Below are 23,166 nucleotides of genomic sequence, written 5' to 3' on the forward strand. Positions count from 1 at the left end.
TTACACACCAAGATAAATCTGTATTTTGTATTTGTTGACAAACATCACAGGAGTGTACCAGTTGTAGCATTTTTCCTCCTTGGGTAAAAATGTTCCACTTATTCTGACGGCGTTCTTGCACATCGGCATTCACGCGCATCTCAGATGGTCTCATTTCCTGATGATTTGTGCTTTTATTTTTTAATATAATCTAATAAACTTTTAATTTACAGAAATGAAATGGACAGTAACATAACTGCAACAATGTTTTGGATTTGTATTATCAAAGCTTTCCGAAGTTCTCAAGATTTTTCCGATCATTTCTGACACCCCATAAATACAGTATTTAAATTTTACCAGCGATCATGTGTGTTGATGAATCTGATGCTTATTACAACTTTGTTATCATAGCCCCAGAGTACAAAAAAAAAGTTCAGGCATTTAAGTGGAACCGAAATGAGGCAACGAAATTCACATTCAGTTTCGGTCCGGTACATACCAGTTATATAGGTACCGGTGGCACCTATTGTGGTGGTACCGTGTTGGCACCGGTTTTTGGTACTCAACCCTAGCCACTTCCATGACCACACTGCCACATGGAGCATGTGGCAGGACATCTAAGCCATTGCCGACTAAAGGACACCACCACCTGCCACATAGATGCATCCCTTCTAGATGTGAAGGGACCAAATGAAATGAAGACTATGCATGATGACCAGGAACTGTCTTACTACAGCTGATGTGAGAAAAACTCTATGTAGTGTCAACCCATGGGAAGCTGCAGGACCAGACAATATTCCTGCTGAGAGAATGTGCACATTACCTAGCAGATGTTCTCAGTTAGATCTTTAACATCTCCCTAAGCTGCACTGTCATTCCAATGGTTTTAAGGCCAACACCATCCGTATATATATATATATATATATATATATATATATATATATATATATATATATTTATTTATTTATTTTTTTCTATTTACTACCATTCCATTGTACTCACATCCATCATTATGAAGTGCTTATAGAGGCTTGTCATAAGGCATATTAAGACCCAGTGCCCCATCATTGGAGCTCCTGCAGTTGGCGTCATGCCTTAAGAATTGATGCACAATCACCACCTCCCTTTATTTGGCCCGGACAAACAGGACATATACATTAAAATGCTATTCATTAACTTACATTAACAGCAATCACTTTCGCTCTTCTCGTTCTTCTGACGCTCTGGCCTGCTGTCCCTGAACACCTCCCTCATCAGCTGGATCCTAGACTTCCTTACTGGAAGACCTCCCAGGGTTGGGAGCAACATCTCCAGCAGCACCATACTGAGTACACAGGATCTATTATCAGCAAGGACAATGAGTCAGCATACAGAAAAGAGGTGGAGCACATGAATTTATGACTGTAAAAAAAAAAAAAAAAAAAAACTAAAGAAATTGTTAACTTCGGGAAAGCATGAAATGACCACTGTACACTGAAGATTGACGGTCCCCATCTGTAAAGAGCACCAAATCTGTTTTATTTTATTTTTTTTTTATTTTTTTTTAAACCTGTCAGAGAATCTCAGTTGGTTTTGCAGCAGCAGCTTAATGGCTAGGAAAACCCCAGGAGCACCTCTACTTTAAGTATGAGAAAAGCCTACCCTTTACCTTAACATTTTACAAATGGACTTTTTGAGAGCACACTGAGCAGCTGTAATACTGCCTTCTTTTGGGCAATCTCATATTAAATGATACCAGAATTGTGGGTCACTTCTGTCTTTATAGAAACTCTTCACCCTCCTGCCAGTTGGTAAGACATACTGGATCATTTGGACCTACACACTCAGCCTGTGTACCAGTTTCTTCCCACAAGCTATCTGACTTCTCAATATTCTGGGACTGGTCTGACACCAACTCACACACATTGTTATTATTAGGGCCCAAGCACTATAAGGTGCGCAGGACTCTTTTGTTTTCTTAAGAATTTTTTTTTCACCCTTTTGAATTTTTTGGGTGTTTTAACATGCTCGAAAACTAATGAAAATTGGCAGACTTACACTGAAAAATGGTTAATAACTTTGTGTGGCATTATATTTAGTAACCATTTCAGTGACATCACGTTCAGTGACATCACGTTCAGTGACATCACATTGAGTAACATCATACTTAACACTCTTACGCTCACAAACACACTCGTATATCACACATCACAAATTTTAACACTCTCACACTCATGTCTCACACACCCGCATGCAGAAACACACACCTGCATGCAGAAACACACACCCACACACTAACAAGTCACATGTCTCACACACATACTAACAAATTACCCATCACAATTGTTAACACACAGACTCACACACCACAAACAAACATGCACAAGCACATTTACTCATCACACACAGACTGACACATCTCACACACACACCTCTCTCCCTCACACACTCGAACCCACACACACACACATTGATGTGTGCAAGTTGTGCGGTGCAACCAATTGTCAACAAAACATTAAAGACGCAAAATTACAGAGGAATGTTTGATATCTCAAACGAGTCAGCTGTAATAATGTCTTAAAATTATGCAAAAAAATTATTAATAACTTTGTGTGGCATTTTATTGAGTGAGATTATATTTAGTGACAAGTTTAGTGACATCACATTGAGTAACATCATAGTGTGATGCTTTAATTCCAGCATCTATGGCCTATTGTACACACATACACATCACAAATGTTAACATGCACACACACACACACACACACACACACATATCACACACACATTACAAACGTTAACACACTCACACAGACACATGCACGCATACACAAACGCTCATATATCACACATCACAAATTTTAACACATACACACCTTTGTCTCTCACGCCCGAACGCAGAAACACACACAATCACAAAATGTTAACACACACACACACACCTCACACACACACAAATATGCACAAACACAGTTACTGTACTTGTCACACACAGACTGACACATCCACACGTCACACCCGCACCCCTCTCTCTCTCACTCATACACACTAACCCTCACACACACACACACACTAACCCTCACACACACACGCACACTAACCCTCACACACACACGCACACACGCACACACACACACACACACACACACACTCAACAGGGCCCATTTAGCCTATTTAAGGCCCAGACTGACATTAGCCTTGTATAGTTTGTGATGTGAGCAAGTTGTGCAGTACAACCGGGTGCCGATGGCTCAACGCACTTAAATAACACACAGGTATATATATATATATATATATATATATATATATATATATATATATATATATATTTCTTAATTTTTTAATTTTTAATACATTTGTAAAACCTCAAGTAAATTTTTTTCATGTTGTCATTATGGGGTGTTGTGTGTAGAATTCTGAGAAAAAAATTTAATTTAATCCATTTTAGAATAAGGCTGTGACATAAAATCTGGAAAAAGGGACGCGCTGTGAATACTTTCAGGATGCACTGTAAATTACAATACATTATATATTGCATGTTCTCCCTGTGTGGTTAATGTCAAAATTAATTACATTTAAATTAAAACTAAGTGTCTTTAGTGTGGTGGTATTTTTTTTCTTTGTTCCAAAATGTATGGACTTAAATCTTTGTGAAAGTTTAATCTCAATGAAAGCAATGAGTGATGAAGTGAAAAACAAAAGATTTTGTGTACATGTTAAATAAATGGATTAAAAGGCACCCTTTAATGTTATGCATATTTTTCTTTGTCCATTATCATGTGGGAACAAACCTTCAGCCAATCTGGACATCACCCCAGATGACCCTCGCTGGATTGGAGCCTGGTGGGGAGGCTTCCTCCTCTGTGGGGCATTACTTTTTTTCTCTGCTATCTTCATGTTTGGGTTTCCCCCATCTCTGACAGAGCAAAATGCAAACAGCAGAAATGAAAGTGATCAACCCATGCTTGCATTATCTCACAGTTATGAGCATCCAAAGCCAAGTAATGGTATCATTTATGGCCATCAACCTGACAGCTCCTGCTGTGATCAGCTTCGAGGTACCTTACCTTATATACCTATACATTATTATACTGCTATTTGTTTTCTAATAATTTTATTTACTGCAGTTATATTGCATGTGTGGTCAGGTCCATTAATGTTTAAAATTTTTAATTTAGCTGGTCCTTGAATTATTTTGTCTTTAGTTTTGCCTTTAAGTAGTGAAGTGTATACAGAGTTAGATTTTGTTACTTTGATGTATACTCAGTTTTTGGCTGCTTCTGAGGTATGCTTTAGGTTGTTGTCCATATGCAATATAAACTAGCATCTGCAAAATGTCATTAATTCTGAGAAGATCTATCTGTAATCAACTCAATTCATCATGCCCAATAAGACATACAAGGGGCATACCTTTACTATGCTTTACAGCTAAGGTGATATGCTTTAGGATTATTTTTGATCTTGTAAATGTCTTCAATTTTTGTTACTTTTACAACTTATTTGATCAACAGAAGTATATGTTCATATGGAAAAATCAGAATTTCCATTGATTATAGCAATCTGACAGTACAGCAACTGATTCCAAATGTAAATGCCTCAATTGAAAGCAGTTCTCAATCTTCTTATCCTATTTGGTGGAATAACCAAATTGGCAATTACAGCTTTCATGCATTTTGGCATGCTCTTCACCAGTTTTTCGCATTGCTGTTGGGTAACTTTTAGCCAGAAGGAAACACAAACATGAGGGCTTCCTGAGATGTAAAGCAAACAATCACCTCACCGTCAGCAAACCTGAGTGATCAATGAGAGTGAGGAAGACAGCATCCAAACATACCAGTTCACCACAATACTCTACGTCCATGAGTCCCCCAGATCTGCTCCTTTACCTATGGCAAATCTATTTATAAAAATGCTTGGCTAAATAAATAGGTTGTTAGCCTGGACTTAAACACTGAGACTGTGTCTGAGTCGCGAACACTATTTGGAAGACTATTCCATAATTTTGGGGCTTTGTAAGAAAAAGCTCTGCCCCCAGCTGTATTTTTCATAATACGCGGTACTGACAAGCAGCCTGCATCCTTTGATCGAAGTAGGCATGGCAATCGTAAGACACTAGCAGTTCGCTCAGGTACTGCGGCGCGAGACCATTTAATGCTTTATATGTCAAGAGTAGTATTTTAAAATCAATGCGAAATTTCACAGGGAGCCAATGGAGTGAAGATAAGATAGGGGTGATGTGCTCATATCTTCTGGTTCTAGCTGCTGCATTCTGGACTAGCTGAAGCTTATTTATGCATCTAGCTGAACAACCAGATAGTAAGGCATTACAATAGTCCAACCTAGAGGTTAGTTTTTTTAAAACTAGTTTTTCTGCATCGTTTAGCGACAATAAATTTCTTATCCTGGCAATATTTCTGAGGTGAAAGAATGCTATCCTGGTAATATTATCTACATGTGCTTCAAATGAAGGCTGGAATCAATAATCACACCAAGGTCTTTCACTGTTGCATTTGATGGAACAGAAAGGCCATCTAAAGTTACGGTGTGATCTAAAATTTTACTCCTAGCTGTATGCGGTCCTATGCTGAGACATATAACTGTGTATCGTCAGCATAACAATGAAAACTAATACCATGCATACGGATTATGTTGCCCAGAGGAAGCATGTAAAGGGAAAAAAGCAGTGGACCTAAAACTGAACCCTGCGGAACGCCAAACTCCACTAGAGAACATGCAGAATAATCACCATTTAAGTCTACATACTGATAACGATGGGTCAGATAGGATCTGAGCCAGGAGAGGGCTGTACCCTTAATTTCTACTACATTTTCTAATCTGTGAAGAAGAATAGCGTGATCAACGGTGTCAAAAGCTGCACTGAGGTCAAGTAATACAAGCACAACCCTGATCAGAGGCCAATAGAATGCCATTTACTACTTTAACGAGTGCTGTCTCTGTACTGTGATGAGGCCTAAATCCTGACTGATACAGTTCATGTATGCCATTTCTATGTATATATGAGCATAGCTGCTCCGCTACTATCTTTTCCAGAATCTTAGAGATAAAGAGGAGGTTTGATATTGGCCTGTAACTGGACAGCTGACAGGGGTCGAGGTCAGGTTTCTTAATTATTGGTTTGATAACTGCTAATTTAAAAGATTTTGGAACATAACCAATGCTGAGTGAAGAATTAATTATTCTCAACAGGGGTTCTGTTATTGCTGGTACTATCTGTTTAAGAAAATGTGTCGGTACAGGATCTAATATACAGGTTGATGAATTTGAAGAAGAGATGAGTGAAATTAGTTCATTCTCTTCAAGGGGAGTAAAGTATTCTAGGTTCTGATCTGACATGGCTAGATTAACATCTGCATCAATTACATTGTTCGGTTTTAAAACCTCAATTTTTTGCCTAATTTTATTTCTTCTAGACCTGTATGTGACATGTACAGTACTGTTCAAAAGTCTTAGGCACCATATTCTCTTTAGTAAAAATGTCATAGCTACATGTCAAAAATTTGGACCCACTATCCAACTACATGGTATTTCATGATTTTATTTATTTATACATTGTAAAACAATGCTTTGAACAGTTATTTACTTATGCTCTAATTACTTTGCGATTTGCTTCAAATATAAAGTGCATTATAAATAAAGTGTGCTAATTATTATTAATTAGGCTTTAATCTGAGGTGCTGTAAACGTTGACTACTGTTGTTGTTTCTTAATTACATGATGCCATACATTAAAAAAAAAATTAAAAACTGTATTTTTAAAAAATCCATAATTTTGTCCATAATTTTCAAGCCAAAGCGGAGTTAGTATGACAAGATTATCAGGAAAACTCTTGCATATTATTCATCGTAATCAGTAAAATCTCCCAGCTGTTTTACTTATAATACTACACAAATATGTATCTAATTCTACTGATTATTTTCAAGCTTTGAAGTTTTCACATTAAATATATATATATATATATATATATATATATATATATATATATATATATATAATTTATTTTTTATTTTTTTTTTTTTCCGCATATACCCAAGACTTTTACACAGTCCTGTAAGTAAAGCAGCTGCTGGCTTTTACTGACTGTGCTGAAGAATGAGTTCTTCTGGCAACTTTTACCCTTGCTCTATTTTCTTTTTTTGGCTCACAAACTCAGTCCTTGTAGGGCTGGGCTGAGAACATACCTACAAGGACTGAATGAAACATATCAAGGAATCTTTCGGGAGCTATGGGTAGCCAAACTTTTATTAAATCCAGTAAGAGAGAGTAATTATTTTAAAATAACTAATAATAATTTTTAAAATATTCAACAGTTATGCTGACCAATGAGATTTTGCACAAATAAAATTTTTTCCTGGTCATAAATAATGAATACACATACAGTATTTCTATAGGCACATGACAGTCAGCGTCATATGTAAGAATCGTGTATTTGTGATCCTAATTTTATGACGCCTTAGACAAATTCAAGCATTCAACATTTAGTGATGTCTAGTGTTACTATTGTGTTTTTGCTGAGTCTTCTGTGCAGGTGGTTTCTATCCTGTTGTAGATGTCATAAGTTCAGAAAGACATTTGCAGAATGTAAGATGTAGAAAAGACCTGTGCCTTCTGTAAAAAATATAAACATTTTTCTTAAAACATAATAGTTTAAATTGTTTAGGTTTTCATAAAGCTAAGGCCAGCGGATGTGACAGATGTCTCAATTTTGGGCCATGCCCACACGCAGCCGGGTATTTTTAAAACAGGTATTTTCTACTTGTTTTTTATTTTATTTTATATATTTATTTATTTTTTGTTCTGTCCGCACAACCAATGTGTTAAAAATATCTTGATTGAAATGAAATGTGAAACACCCTGTTAAGTGCTGTTAGGAGCATCCCTTATCAATCATGACACCATCGGCACACAAAAAGTGGTGTTACAAAAAGCCAAAATATTTGTTTCCCCTGTCCACATAACACCACTGAATTTTTTTTAATTTTATTCTGAAAATATTCACTTTGGAAGGAGTTTTTCAAATGCTCCATTTTCAACGACAAAACTGCGTTTTCTTATGGATAAAAGGCCAAAACGCAGAGAAAAATCTGCATTTTTAAAAATACCCAGCTACGTGTGGACATGGCCTTGGTCTGATTGGCCTTCTTCTCTGGCCCCAACTTTCTGTTGAAGCACAAGTGCCCTTTGGAATTCATGAAGCTCAGCTTAAGTAGGGTCATTTCAGAATCTGTTCAGAATCTGTATCTTTTAAAGAACTTTTCAACCAAGCTCGTTTGCACATTCAAGGAATTAGTTTGGTAAAAGAAGCTTCCAGAGATGATTACAACACACAATATATTAAACAAATAACAAAAATCTTAACAAGAAATGGAATAGGATGTGGGGTAATGTCAGTGAGTATTGCACCTAATAATATTGCGCATATGGGGGGGAATTGTTCTTGTGCCTTGCTATCTTGGTGTTAGCTCTGTAGTGCCGACCAGAAGGCAAAGGTTTAAAGAGAAGATGGTTGGATTTGAGGGCTACAAATTGATTTTATGAGACCTTTTCTTTACTCTGGAGGTATACAGGTCTTGATAGGTGGGCAGGGGAGCTCTAATAATCATTTTAGCAGTCTAAGAAGTTTAGTCTTCAAAAGTCTGACTTAGAGCTGCCAAACCCGATAGTTATTGAGTGCACAGGACAGATTTAGTGACGACTAATTAGAACTCAGCTGGCAAAGGAAATACCACCTCTGCTGGGCCTGTTTACCAATGAAGTCGAAGTGATTGTTCCACTTCAGGTCCTGGGAGTGTAGCAAGTTTGGCACACGGGCAGTGCCAAAACCACAAACATGAGACGAGGCCTTACAAAAAAGGGCAAATTTTATTTGGAATAAAGGGGAAAGAAAGGAAAGAAGTGAAGGTGTGCATGTGCGTGAAGGTGTGTCTGTGGGCAGTGCCCCTTTGTCATGCGGGCACTTGCTGGTGAGAAGTGGGCGGGCAGAGTGGCAGTGTGTGCCCACGTGGGCAGCAGCTCCTGCACGGTTCACTCGTGATGGTTTTTTTCTCAGAGGATGGCCTGATCACCCCTTCCCAGCTCTCCTTTGACGGGAGTCCTTTGTGAGAATTTCACAGGGAGCTAATGCAGTGTGGATAAGATAGAAATGATGTGCTTTTCGGGTTGTAGTGAGGACTCTCACCGCTGCATTCTGAACTTACTTAGGCTTATTTATTCACTTATGGCGTTATAACAGTCCAACCTAGAGGTGATAAAAGCATGAACTAGCTTTTCTGCATTGTTTAGTGACGTTATATTTCTTATCTTGGCAATATTTCTGAGGTGAACAAACGCTATCCTGGTAATATCTACATGAGCTTCAAATGAAAGGCTGGAATCTATAGTCACACTGAGGTCTTTTACTATTAAAATTGATAGGACAAAAAGACTATTTAAAGTTACCAGTGTGATCAAAACGCTGGCTTCTATCTGCATGTGGTCCTATGACTAGAACTTCTGTCTCATCAGAATCAAGCAGTCTCTTTTGTCCTGCATACACCACTTATTTATGGTGAGCTGATTTTTCTCATCTGGTTTTGCTGAGACGTATTACTGTGTCATCAGAATAACAATGAAAATTAATACCTTGCTTACGAATTATGTTGCCCAGAGAAAGCATGTAAAGAGAAAAAAACAGTGGGCCTAAAACTGGACCCTGTGGAACATCAAACTCCCCTTGAGAAACTCCACTGCAGTGAGCTTGTGCCTGTCCTTGTTGCAGCAATCAAAGGGCAGCATTCCGGTCTCGATTTTAAAGACACACACTCTTGTTTCTTCCCCAGACAGGTCCTACATCCCTCCTGTTGGACTCAAGCATGTCTTAAGTATCCACCGCCCGACTCGGCTCCGCAATTCTCCAGATCCAGAGAAACTCTGATCTCCTTTGTTAGTGTGTTCCTTTCCCAGTTGTATAAGATCCTGTCTCCTGCATAAACTGAACATACCCACCCTCCTGCCCTCCTTTTCCTTGGCAGTGTTGGGCGTAACGCATTACAAAGTAACGCGTTAGAGTACTCTGATTACTTTTTTGATGTAATGAGTAATCTAACGCGTTAGGTCCGCCATTGAAGTATTGTTATTTAGTTATATGTTCAAAAATTTTATCCGTTACTTAAATTACGTACTCCGTAAGCCAGACAGCAGTACCTCCGTGTGTGTAACAATACTGCCCCCACCCTCCCGTTTTCTTCCCCCCCGGAAATTTGCTTTCATATCTCAGTGATTTGGATTATGAGCACGTTAGCAGGCACTACTCACTGCATGCTACAGTAATATCAATGTGCGTGTGCGACAATTCCGGGAGTTGCAGAAAGAGATGGCAGGGACAGCGTTTACTTCGTGAAAATATTCACTTTATTTTTAAATTTGTAAGAGACAATAAGGGCAAAAATATTACAGTAAAATGCAAGTTATGTCAGTGCACCAAGAGTCTGTCCACTGCGAGCAACTCCACTTTGAATTTAAAGAAGCACCTGAACGCTTAGCACCATTCAACAGCACTTGTGGTGGCTGCAAGGCCCGAAGAGGAGGAGGATGCTGCCTGTGGTGCTACAGTGAAGCAGTTACTCAGAGGGAGATTAATGATCTTGTATCATGTTAAAAAGAGATGTTACCATTGCCAACTGTGGAGTCTACAACTTTTCGTAAGACTATTTTAAAATTCCTACTACAAAATTCCTGTGACAGGTAACAAGGGGGGGAACAGTGCCTAAGAAAAACATTTGCTTCCTACCTCGACATAGCTTACTCGGACATGGAGATAGAACTAAAAAAGAGATTTGGGAGTTTGAAATACGTTTTCACCACAGTGGACCTGTGGACCACTAACAAGAGTTTTATGGAAATGACAGCACACTAAATTTATTCAACCTTATACTATACTTAGTAGAAGAGTACTGTATGGTTATGAACCTGCTGGAAATGGCTTTGGATATTCTTCAAGGGGAGGATAATTGCTTTTATGGAGCTCTCCTGTCAACACTTACAACCCTGATGGTTAAAACAATAGGGCTAAAGGACAAACTCTCTCTTCTGACATCTGGCCAGCCTGATGTCATACTCAAGGTAAATGTATTTTTGTTATGCTTACTAGCTCATTAGCATTTTTGGTCCAAACAACACAGTTACAGTACTGTTCGAATCTCGACATTTAAATTTAATGCCTAATTTAAATAACACATACACACTGCACATAGGGTACATTTTTGTTTAAGTGTTGTGATATAAAATAAACTGTATATTGGCCTCCGAGTGACGCAGTGGTAAAGCGCTCGCCCCATCATCGCTGGTTCGAACCCCGGGTGATGCTGTTTTCTTCTCACAGCCGGAGGCACAGAGAGAGCTGATTGGCCAAGCTTTCTTAGCGGGGAGGGATGAGAGGTTTTTGCGCTCCCACATTAATCACGGCTCTACAGCCAATCAGGGGCGTCTGTGAGCTCGGAAGAGGAGCGGCTAGCGTTTTCCTCCCAGTGTGTTACTCTAATGGTGCGTGAGCAAACACGGGATGGTCTTCGCCCTCCCAACTGAGTGGTAGTTGTAGCCTTAATTGGCTACGACTAATATTGGGGAGAAAATTGGAATATATATATATATATATATATATATATATATATACTGTATATTTTAGGCCGTCAAGACATGGTTCGCATCGATGCTGGACAGTAAGGAGGCCCCACTGGCTGCAGTAACCATTCCTAAATTCAAGGTGCATTGGATAAGGAAAGAAGCTAAAAAGGACTATACAAAGATGCTTCTCTCTGCTGAATGCCGTTCCCTCGCTTCTGAGAAACCACCTCAAGAACTACCTCGGCCTGCACCTGTTGCAAAAGGAGACACAGAGGGTGACTTTTTTTCATTTGACACAGAGGACAGCCACACAGTGATGGACTTGGTAGACACAGAAATCACAGGCTATCTTAAGTCAGGTGTCCAGATGGATTTTTTGAACAAATTTCCCATGATCATGAACATTTTTGCACAGCTCAATACTCTAATACCATCCAGTGCGCCTGTGGAGAGGATTTTTAGTCTGGGAAGTCTTGTCCTTACCCACATGAGGAACCGACTATCAGATGCACGTTTTGAAAAATTTCTTCTCCTGCGTGATAATCACTGGTTTGGAGTGAAGGAGACCTATCAATGGTTGGATTAGTCTATGGCATTTGAAAAAACATTTTATGGTTTGTTTTGAAAACCTAGGCCCATGTAGGCTATTTTGTTTCCAAGTTCTAAAAGCTGGACTCAAATAAAGGTCTAGAACCATGTCAAGGATAATCAGAAGAAAAGGACAGTGTCAGAGCAACGGTTCTGTATACTTAGGACCATGTGATATTTTAGTTTTTCTTTTTTAACAAATCTGCAAAAATGTCAACAAATCTGTGTTTCTTTGTCAATATAAGGTGCTATGTATACATTAATGAGGAAAAAAATAAACTTAAAAGACTTTAGCAAATGGCTGCAATATTATGAAAATTTTAATAAAGAGTGAAAATTTTAAAGGTATCTGAATACTTTTCAAGTCCATTGTATGTTCATATTAACTGAACTATTGAGTCACTGCAGTCACAATTAATTAGAGTACAACTACAAGCATCTTTATGGTCAAATTGAACTATCCCAACTCACCACATGCATCAGTGCCATGCTCAACAGAGAATCAGAGGGTTTCATACAAAAAGAAATCCAGTCAGAAGCAGGGACAGAAGGGGTCCAACATCCAAACATCCCAGTTCACCATAATACTCTGCGTTTATGAGTCCCCTGGATCTGATCCTTTTTCCCAGTACCCAGTTTTCCCATTAGCAGTTCACTTCACTGTGAGAAGAGTTAGTGCTTTATAGATCAATAGTAAAAAATTTTAATACATTTTCCGGGAAACCAATGCAATGTGCAATAGATAGGGATGATGTGCTCTTCTGGTTTTAGTGAGGACTCCGGGTTGCTGCATTTTGTACTAACTGGGGCTTGTTTATGCAACTAGTTAACTTATCTTAACAATATTTTTGAGATGAAATAATAGTATCCTTGCATCATTGTCTACATGAGCTTCAAATAAAAAACTCATGTAGATGTTATTGCATCTATAGAATAAATAGTCACACCAAGATTTTTTACTGATGAAACAGAAGGGATATCCAGAGTTGAACAGAAAGCTTACAAATAGCAGGATATGGTCTTATTACTTTTGTACCATCAGATTTAAGTAGAAGGAAGTTAATAAGCAACCAGTGTCTAATGTCCTCCACACATTCCTCAACTTTATTAAGCAATAAAAGTAGAAACATAACAATGCAAACAAATACCATGCTTACAAAATATGTTGACCAGAGGAAGCATGTATAGATAAAACTGCATTGGGCCTAAAACAGAACCCTGTGGAACATCAAACTTTATTTTAATAAATGTAAAATAGTCACAAACTGATGATGATCAGTCAAATAAGACCTGAGCCTGGAGAGGGCCATTCTCTTAACTTCACATTTTCTAATCTAGCAAGGTTGTCAAAACTGCACTAAGGTCAAGTAACACAAGCAAGGACACAAAACCCTGATGAAAGGCCAATAGGAAGTCATTAACTTGTACCAGTCAGGTCATTGATTTATTTAGATTACAGCATCAATGTTTATTAAATTTTCTGGTTTTAAATCCTTCCTTTAAATCTGGTTTTTTTTTTTTTTATTGCAAAAAATTATGATATCCACACTACTACATAGTATTTGTGTGCATGTTTTAATGGTAGTCTTTTTCCTAGATAATTTTGCTACAGTATTATTTAGGAAGTTAAGTTACAGTCCCTGATGTAAAAAAGATATATATACCTTAAATATGATTAATAAATTTTGCTTTACTTATATGGGCTATTACAGAAAGAGCTTATTAAGATAAGCTACACCAGAGTTTTTTGTTTTTTTTCGGTACAACAAAGTAGGATATTTTTCCCTTTGGTACATTAAAGGAGTTAATTATGGCAATAAGTAAAGCAATAATTTTCCCCAAAATATGGAAAAATATGGAAAAGTAAAGAAGCTGATGTCAATGTATGTACATAGTCCAAAATGCATTATCCAATATTAAGTGCAATATCATGTAGGTGTGTGAAAGAGATCACTCAATAGTCATTAACCTCTTTAACCAGTGCTGTCTCTGTGCTATGATGAGGCCGAAATCATAATAAAGTTATTACTATGAGCATAGCTGCCTTTTCTAGGATAGTGTCCTGTAGTTGGTCAACTGACAGTAGTCAAGAAAGGTTTTTTAATTATGGGCCTAAATGATTTAGTAACATAGCCATTGCAAGGTAAAGAGGTGGCTATTTTTAAAAAGAGGTACATTTATTTCTGGCATCATCTATTTTAAAAAAAAGTGTTGATATATGTTCTATTATGTAGGTTGATGACTCTAATAACGGGATAAGTGACATTATTTCAGTCTTTTTAAAATATAACTCTAAAATATAAATAAAAATTATCTGATCATTTTTGATTACAGAATCAATGTTTATTAAATTTTCTGGTTTAAAGCCTAAAATTGGTCGTCTGTTTTTGTTTTTATCCTTTTTTTTTTTTTTAAGTTATTGAAAAACAATTATGATGTCCACGCTACTACATGGTATTTGTGTGCATGTTTTAATGGTAGTCCTTTTCCTAGTTAATTTTGCTACTGTATTATATTGGAATCTTGGTTTATTATCTTATAAGATGTATAAGATGAGAGATGTCGCTCTAGCAATACTACAATTTTTTTTTTGTTTATAGTTAAACATGCTCTCCTTCCATGCTGTTTGAAATACTACTAATTTAGTTTGACGCATTTTACATTCTAGTTTTCGAGTGGTCCATGAAATCATTATACCTCGAAGCAAGCTCATTTCTCTTTAGTTATTTTTCTTTTAACTGGAGCTACTGTACATTATCTTTTGCTTAATCAAATTTTGATTCAAAACATTAGAATTTTGATGTGTCATTAAAATACTCCCTTCTGCTCCCTAGATTACTACTTTCCCACTACATATGTGACTACATGGTATAACGAATGATAAACTGATAATAAAGGAGGGCTCTATACTATAGTTACGATTTTTTTTTTCATAATTCCACACCAAGCATAGAATCTCGCCAGGTTTTTTTAACATAGTTTTTAGATTTGTAACATGTGTGCAAAGTTTTCTGAGATAATGAAAGGCTCTCTTAAGAAAATGAAGGAAACAGTAGAGATTACATATAAGTTTTTGCATTATTTATGGCATATTGATTTATGGCAAATTGATGGCATGAATAATTTTTGGATAAAATGAAGAAAGTTTGTTAAAGCATCACAGAAGCTACTATAATAAACATACATACTTTTCTTTCTGCCCAGTGATTCCCAAGGTGACTAAACACCTGCTGTCGAACCCGGTGTTCACCTGTATTGTCCTTGCTGCATGTATGGAGATTGCTGTAGTTGCTGGTTTTGCTGCCTTCTTGGGCAAGTACTTGGAGCAGCAGTTTAATCTTACAACCACCGCGGCCAATCAGCTTCTGGGTATGTCTGATACTGTATGTCTTGCTTATGTTGATCTTTGCCTGCAGTCAAAGAGTATTATTTACATAAAATTTTGTTCAAACCAAAATAATAATATTGTTATTAAAGGAATTAACTTAGCTTCTTACAGGTATGACAGCCATCCCATGTGCATGTCTGGGCATTTTTATGGGAGGTCTTTTGGTGAAGAAGCTGAATCTGTGTGCTCTGGGTGCTGTGCGGATGGCCATGTTGGTCAACCTGATTTCCACAGCGTGCTACGTGTCTTTCCTTTTTCTCGGCTGTGATACAAGCCCTGTTGCCGGTGTAACCGTCGCATATGTCAATGAGTAAGCATGGCTAGTTCATTTATTTTTTTGAGTTGTTTATCTCAATGCATACTTATTATACTGCCCAGCCAAAAAAATGTCATCATTACAAAAGGGTCAAATTATTGGCCTATGTCTAGCAAATAGAACGACTACTGAGATGACTGGTATAGGGTAAAGAGCTGTAGAAACACATTATTAATACCTGGAGGGATAATGATGATCCGTTAACGTCAGAAAAAATTGTGAATGGAGATCACTTAAATGCTTTGTGAAATTGCATTGTAAAAAATCCCCAGTAGAAATTTGAGCTTTGTTCAATAGGTTATTTAGTTTCCTAGAGAGCATTAAGATTGGCCTTGGAAGCAATAGAAAAAGGCCATGTGGTCCAAAGAGTCCAAAATAACCCTATTCCAGGATAATAAGGGAAGCACATGAATCATTGCAGCCATGATGCATAGTGCATACTGTACAAACCTCTGGAGAAGGTGTTATGATCTGCAGTTGGTCAGGCCTATGTTCACCAATGTTATGTGTCATTAAAAGCGAGTCAGCTGATGACTTCAGTGCACTGAATGACCGTGTTATTGCATCTATGGAGTTTCTTTTCCTTGATGGCACAGACTGTATTCCAGGATTAAAACTGTGAAGGAGTATTTCATGTCAGGAATCATTTTCAGACATAAACTGGCCACCAACAGTGTGTGCTGTAATTAAAGATAAAGTTGATCAAATGAACAATAATGTATGTGACTTTTTTTGGCTAGGCAGTGTATAATTGGAAAAAAGCTTTAGTGAGTCTGTTATATTTTATATATGCCTGTAAATATCTGTATTAATATGTGTAAAGCCTCTGCTAATGTTTAAATATTAATGGTATGTCTGTGTGTTTGTGTGTATGTGTGCACAGAACCCTGCAGCCAGGCCAAGCACCAGAAGCTCCCTGCATTAGTAACTGTAACTGCTACACATCATCCATTAGCCCCGTTTGTGGCTCTAACGGGGTCACCTACCTGTCCTCCTGCTTCGCTGGCTGTACAAGATCCATTAGTACTGGAGTGCTTCCTCAACCATCTCAGGTTATTTATTACTATTTTATGTGCCACACTCATTCTTTCATGTCCCACTTTTTATCTCATTTATTTTTTGGGGAAGTTGGATTTCTCTCGTCTCTATCTCTCTCCTTCCTCTTTATAATGATGCTAAGTTTTACTTTGTGATAAGAACGTTTCTTTAAATGTGTTTAGTATTAGTCTTAGATTATGAGCATATCCCACACAAGTGTCACCATCTGTGAGTTGTTACAATAAAAACAATAACACATAAGAACAAGCGCATTCATGTATTGACCTAATGTTATTGTTATAACGTGGACAAATTTGAAAACATATTTAATGCTGCAAGTCTATTTAATCCTAAATAAACACAAGCCTAAATTCTGCCTACGTCTTGGGTTTTCGATAACCTTATGTATTGTATGAAAGCCTCTCCATAACATGGAAGCATCTTCAAACAACTAGATAATCAGCTGCTTTGCCATCCTTCACATCAAGCAGCAGCTATGCTACAAAGCTCTTTCGCAGGCTCAGAGCTGGTGGACACTCCAGAGACTGCTACGGCCCAACACATCTCCGCTTGTGTCCTGTTTTTACTCCATGGCCCATCAGGGTGGGCCAAAATAATAAAGATGATTCTGGCCCATTATTCAAAGAATTAGGCGTTAAAAAAGAAAAAATATAGGTAGTCCTGTTATGCTTAGTTTATGAAGATAAATAAAGATATAGACTCAAAGGGACATAGTTGACTCCAAAGTATTTTGCTGATCGCGGCTGGGGAAAGAATTACGATGAGGTTAGATGTGTTATGCAATTACATAGTTTATTGCACAGAACCAACATTATTTAATTGGTTAAAAGGGATAAACCAATTATCTCTTTTAACCAATTATACCAGTAAGTTTATTCTTACAGGTAAAACAAGGATAATTTTAATATAAATGAACCCATGGTGCGTTTGTGAGGCATGGTGTGGAATGTGCCCAGCATTGCCTGGAGATGGGGTTTTGGGATCATCAATATTTTATATCTCGTGCACATATTTAAATAACTAAGGGTAGTTTATTGTCATGGTTTATGATTTCAGCTGTCAGCAGCCATCTTGTTTGTGCAACCTTGCTTTTGAAAGCCTGATCTGTCCTGATTTTTGCAATGCTGACTTTACCTGTTGTGTTACACTGACCAAGTAAGCCACAATCTGCTTCTCTGAATTATTCAGTGTGGCGCCTACTTGTATTTGTATATCTTTATAACTTGAATCTGGGTTCCCTGAAATTATGTGGTGATTTTTGTTAAATATTAAATCAGCATGTGCTTTCTATACCGGTATGCTACTATAACTGAGTCTGACCTGACCATGTTTATATTTGTGAATACATTAGATAACTTTCCTGCTATGGCTTTGTTTGGCTAGCACTAGAGAACTGGGCTACTCTTACCTACTTGTTGACCTTCAGGTGCAAATCCTTATGTTCCAACGCTGAGAACAAGATACTGCAAATATGCCACTTAATCATTAATACCCTGCCCTTGTGCAACCGTTTGGAGCTCTTTCTTGACTGTTGCATTGTTCAGTACTTGAGGGTGAAGGCCATCGGAATCTCTTTCAGAGATAATTTTGATGACTTGTTCTTTAATCCTCCTACAAAGTGTTGCCCTACGGGTGTACCCACTTGACCCAAACACACACACTAATGCTCATGTTAGCCTACAGCTCCTCAGGTAAATCTTCAGCTGCCCCATTTCACAAAATCACTTATTAATTTCTTTCTCTTTAAAACTGTGTTGAGGTTCTCAACCTCTTCCCTGTGTGGAATCTGCCAGCAAGCACCTAAATGGTTTTTGCACTCCCTCTGTTATTGCACTCCCTCTGTTATTGCACCCCCTGTGTTTTCGCATAATTTCAATCACTTGTATTCAACCCGAACTGCAGATCAATCACTGTTATCTGTTATCACCCAAATAAGGATGGGTTCCTTTTTGAGTCTGGCTCCTCTCAAGGTTTTTTCCTACTGCCACCCCAAGGAGTTTTCCTTGCCCCTTTTGCCATCGTCCTCGGCTTGCTCATCAGGGACAATTTTTTCATTTTGATTCATACACGTTAACATTCAATACAAACTTCAATAATTCTTTTGATTGTGTAAAGCTGCTTTGCAACAATGTCAATTGTTAAAAGAGCTATACAAATAAAATTTTATTGATCTAATTGATCATGCCCTGCTTTTGTGTCCAACCTGTCTGCACTCTTTTCAGCATTTTACGATACATTCAAACTAAGGAAAAGATTACTCAGTTGTTATCAAATTTCCATATGGGACTGTGGTAGATGCTCCTTGTTACTCATAATTTAGACCTTACTCCAAAATCCCTTACCCTGTAAAAAGCTTTTGAGCAGGCCAAACCAAAACACAGACATTTCAAGGCAGGAGGCAAGTGAAAGAAATGCTCTTTTATTAAACTAAAAGGTCAAGAAATGGAGGGAAAGGGGAGATAAGAGTCATGAAGGAAGGTACAGAGGGTGCAGTTCCTAAGCCTTTGGTGATAACACCACTTGTTCAGAGCAGGTTGATGAGTGCCACTGGCAGAGGTTGAAGATAAGGAGGTGGTTGAGGTTTGGCAGCAGCCAATTCCTGGTAGTGTGCCCATGGAAGGGAATTTTCAGAGCAGTCTGGCTCTAAAGTGAGAGGAAATGGGAGAGTAGATTGTAAGCTACACTCCCAGGACAAGCTGCCAACCCAGGTGGGTTAGTGCAATCCATCCCTCTTGTGCGTGTGGCTGAGCTGGTTATGGTGCTGAGCATGCTCTGTGTTTTTTTTTTTTTTTTCCCTAGTTAAATAAGGAGCATGTAAACTCTGAGCATCACTGAGCATGCACATCACACCCGTCAGCTTTAAGATTGTTGTATGACGAATAGAAGACACCATGGCACCTGTAGAGGCTCTCTGTGTTGCCATGTTTTGCTCTGCTCCTGTCCCACATACAGCACTGGTTCTTCATCATTCTGAACGGAAAATGTCCTGGAATTGATCTACCAGCTCGTTCAGCTCTTGGCGATTGGATGGCGTGAGATCTTCTCCACATTAGACCAGGTCACGTCCCAACAGCTTGGAAGAAAGAGATGCAGAAGCTAAAACAGCTGACAGTGGCTTTATCCACCCTTTTAAAAATTTTACATGATACAGTTCAGAGATTTTTCTCTTACCCCACTGTTGCAACCTGTAGTTCACTGACCCTACTCATTTGATTACATTGAGGGGTCCTTGCCCACAGGCCAGGAACTAACAGTTGCATTGGGTATTAACAGGAGCATTCAGTCACCTGGCTGGAACAACCGTGGCTGTGCTGACTGGTTGTCAGCTTTCTGCTGATTGGCTTGAGTTTGTCTGTTTGGAGGTGGTACAGAGGTAATGAGCTGCTTGACCTGCAACAGCCGACAAATATTTTTCATTAAAGAAAAATGAATGGAGTACCTTGGTCTGTGAGGATCTCCTTGTGTAGACCCACGTGGCAAAAAAAGAGAACCAGCTCCCTTGCTTAAAGTCATCTTTCATAGTGGGACAGTTTTGGGATAACGTGCAATATAGTCTACCATGGGCAAGATGTACTCTTGGCCCCTTGCTGACTTTGTGAGCAGGCCGTCACATCCATCCCAATCTGCTTAAACTGCACACCAATGATGGGTAGTGGAATGAGCGGGACAGAGGCCAACTTCTGATGTGTAATTTCTGGCATTTGGTGCAACTTTGACAGGCCTTTTTAAGTTCCACCTTGAGCAATCTTTTATCTCCATGGTGTTGGTCTCCTCCATGATGTCTGCCGATGGGGTTAGAGTAAGCCAGGTGCATCACAGTGTCTACTTTGCCGTAAGACACCACTAGAAGATGATGGAGGCGCGCTCCATGAATGTGAATGTATTATGCGTGCCTGGAGTTACCGCTTTCTCCAGCCTCTCCCTCGATCTCCCACATTTGACTCCAGCAGTGTTTTAAACCAAAACTGCTTTTATGCTGCTGGGCAGAAGTGCCATCTCCTGTCACCTGTGGAGAGTTTCTCACATATACTGTATCTTTATCTCACATATATCTTAAGGTGTTTATCTTTCCTTCAGCCTCTGTGTCTGTGCTGTCATCCTGGGCCAACCACACTGAATGGAAGTGAGAGTCCTGCTTCTGGTGGTGACAATGAGGCTTAGAGGCAGCTTGGCATCTCTTTTTTTTTTTTCTATAGCAATCCCTGCTTTTTTAGCTCCATGATAAAAGGGAGAGGTAAGTTTGTAAGCATTCTATTAAATCATGACACCTGATTTAATAGAATGCTTTCCCCATTGGTCTTTCACCAAAGTAATTTCCTGTCAATCTACATGCACAGATGTAATCAGGAGAGGACTGCATGGCAGCGCATCCGCTGGGATGTATAAGCAACAAGCTGATGACTGTCCCCTCATTCTTTGGGTGCTAGGTTGATGTCATGTGATTGTTGGCCCAGACACCTGGACAGCGGGCTAGAATTTCCTTATTTAACTAATCACAGTATTTAACTTCATCACTGGTGAGTGATGAATGTCTGCTGTACTTCTCTGCGAGGGGTCGAGTAATGGTACATTGACATCATTCATGCTGTTAATATGGAATAAAATCACTGTCAAAAATATTCGTGCGTAAAAAAAAGGGGTGTAATTCTGTCTTTTGTCTGAGTTGAATTCCAAAATCTACGGCCACGACAGCTTACAGATACGAGATTTTGTGTGTTTGTTACAATACAACTCTGAAATATACAACTCTGACCATTTACAGACACAAAACTCGCTTTTACAACTCCTCTGTTTCACGGACGAATTGCGAAATTACGCCAAGGCCACATGCACAGGCGTTACTATCCGAGGGAAGAGAAATCGATTCGGCGACCACTGGCAGCAAAATGCCAGATCAGCAGCCGAGCGCTCTCTCATCATCTCAAATTTTTTTTTTTTTTTTTCACAGATTCGGACATGTTTAAGAGAAGTAAAATTACAGAGATGTTTTACCAATAGTAGGTAAGATTTTAGGAGTTTAAAACGGTGGCTGGGCGCATGCGCTGAATTGATTTCTCTTCCCTCGTATAGTAATGCCTGTGCATGTGGCCTTGATGATGTATTTTTGACAGTGGTGACAAAAAAAAAACAAAAATATGGTTTGTGATTAAGACTATGCTCAATGTTGGAATAATTGATGAGTTCCATAGTAATTGGAGCAGCCTGGTGGTCTTGAAGCCTAAGACCAAATGATTTTGGTCATGTTCATACACAATTTCTACACAAAGGGGCAGATTTGTCTGCAAATGGGCGGAACATCAAAACAGCAGGTGGTGATACAGACTGTTATCTTTTACAAAGAAGAAATCTGCCAAATAATTCTAGGATCACAGCACAGTGAGGTGGAGAGAGGGAGAGAGGTGAGTATGATCACAGCCACATAATTGATAGGGTCTATAAGTCTCTTGTGCAGAGTGGAAGCAGGCACTCTGTTAGGCCTTGCTGTGACTGCATAACTCAAAGAGAACCACAGGCTCAATTTTTCAAACTTGAGAAAACTCAGGACAGCGAGATAAGACAGCATATAAATATACCACTTCACTATAAATCACTACATTTCTTTTTGAGTCCCTAGTCTCTGCTGTTTTAACCAAGTGGGGATGGCCAATCATATCAGCAGTTCACTCCTCGTGGCACAAGGCAGATTATGACTTTATTGGTGAATATTTTATGTAGTACTTGCAGTATTTTTTTTTCTCCCCTAATTAAGTGGTTTCCAATTCCACCCCGTCACTGGAGGCTCCCACATTAAGCATCTACCGCCAATCAGTCGGGAGGGCCCCATACCGACCCACACGTTTCGTCCACGTGGCGACACCGACCATTTTTTTCCGAACTGCTCATTCACACACCGTTAGGGGCGGCGTAACACACAGAGAAACAGCGCTATCCGATCCCTCCGCCTGCGCGAGCTCACAGACGCCCCTGATTGGCTTGTAGAGCCATCATTAATGTGGGAGCACTGAGTAACTCTCATCCCTCCCCCCGAGAGAGCTCGGCAAATCAGCTCTCTCTAGGCCTCCGGCTGTGAGAGGTTAAAAGCATCAGAGGTTCGAACCAGCAAACTCCGTATGATAGGGGGAGCGCTTTACCACTGCGCCACTCGGAGGCCCACTTGTAGTATTTTTAAATCATTGAGAGACAATGCAATATGGTAAAGATAGAGCAGACTTAAACCTCCCTGTTAATTATCCATGTA

The 23,166-nt window shown here is 38.9% G+C and overlaps 1 protein-coding gene across 1 annotated transcript in view; it reads left to right on the plus strand.

Moving 5' to 3' along the window:
• Positions 1-23,166, plus strand: part of slco3a1a (solute carrier organic anion transporter family member 3A1a) — a 90,293-nt gene that overhangs the window by 62,352 nt on the left and 4,775 nt on the right. The window contains exons 4-7 of the mRNA XM_053501180.1: positions 3,756-4,016; positions 15,370-15,534; positions 15,665-15,863; positions 16,753-16,921. Coding sequence (XP_053357155.1) covers positions 3,756-4,016; positions 15,370-15,534; positions 15,665-15,863; positions 16,753-16,921 — 794 coding nt within the window. The remainder of the gene's footprint in view (positions 1-3,755; positions 4,017-15,369; positions 15,535-15,664; positions 15,864-16,752; positions 16,922-23,166) is intronic.

Source organism: Clarias gariepinus, chromosome 7 (assembly GCF_024256425.1).
Source record: "Clarias gariepinus isolate MV-2021 ecotype Netherlands chromosome 7, CGAR_prim_01v2, whole genome shotgun sequence".
NCBI classification, from domain to species: Eukaryota; Metazoa; Chordata; class Actinopteri; order Siluriformes; family Clariidae; genus Clarias; species Clarias gariepinus.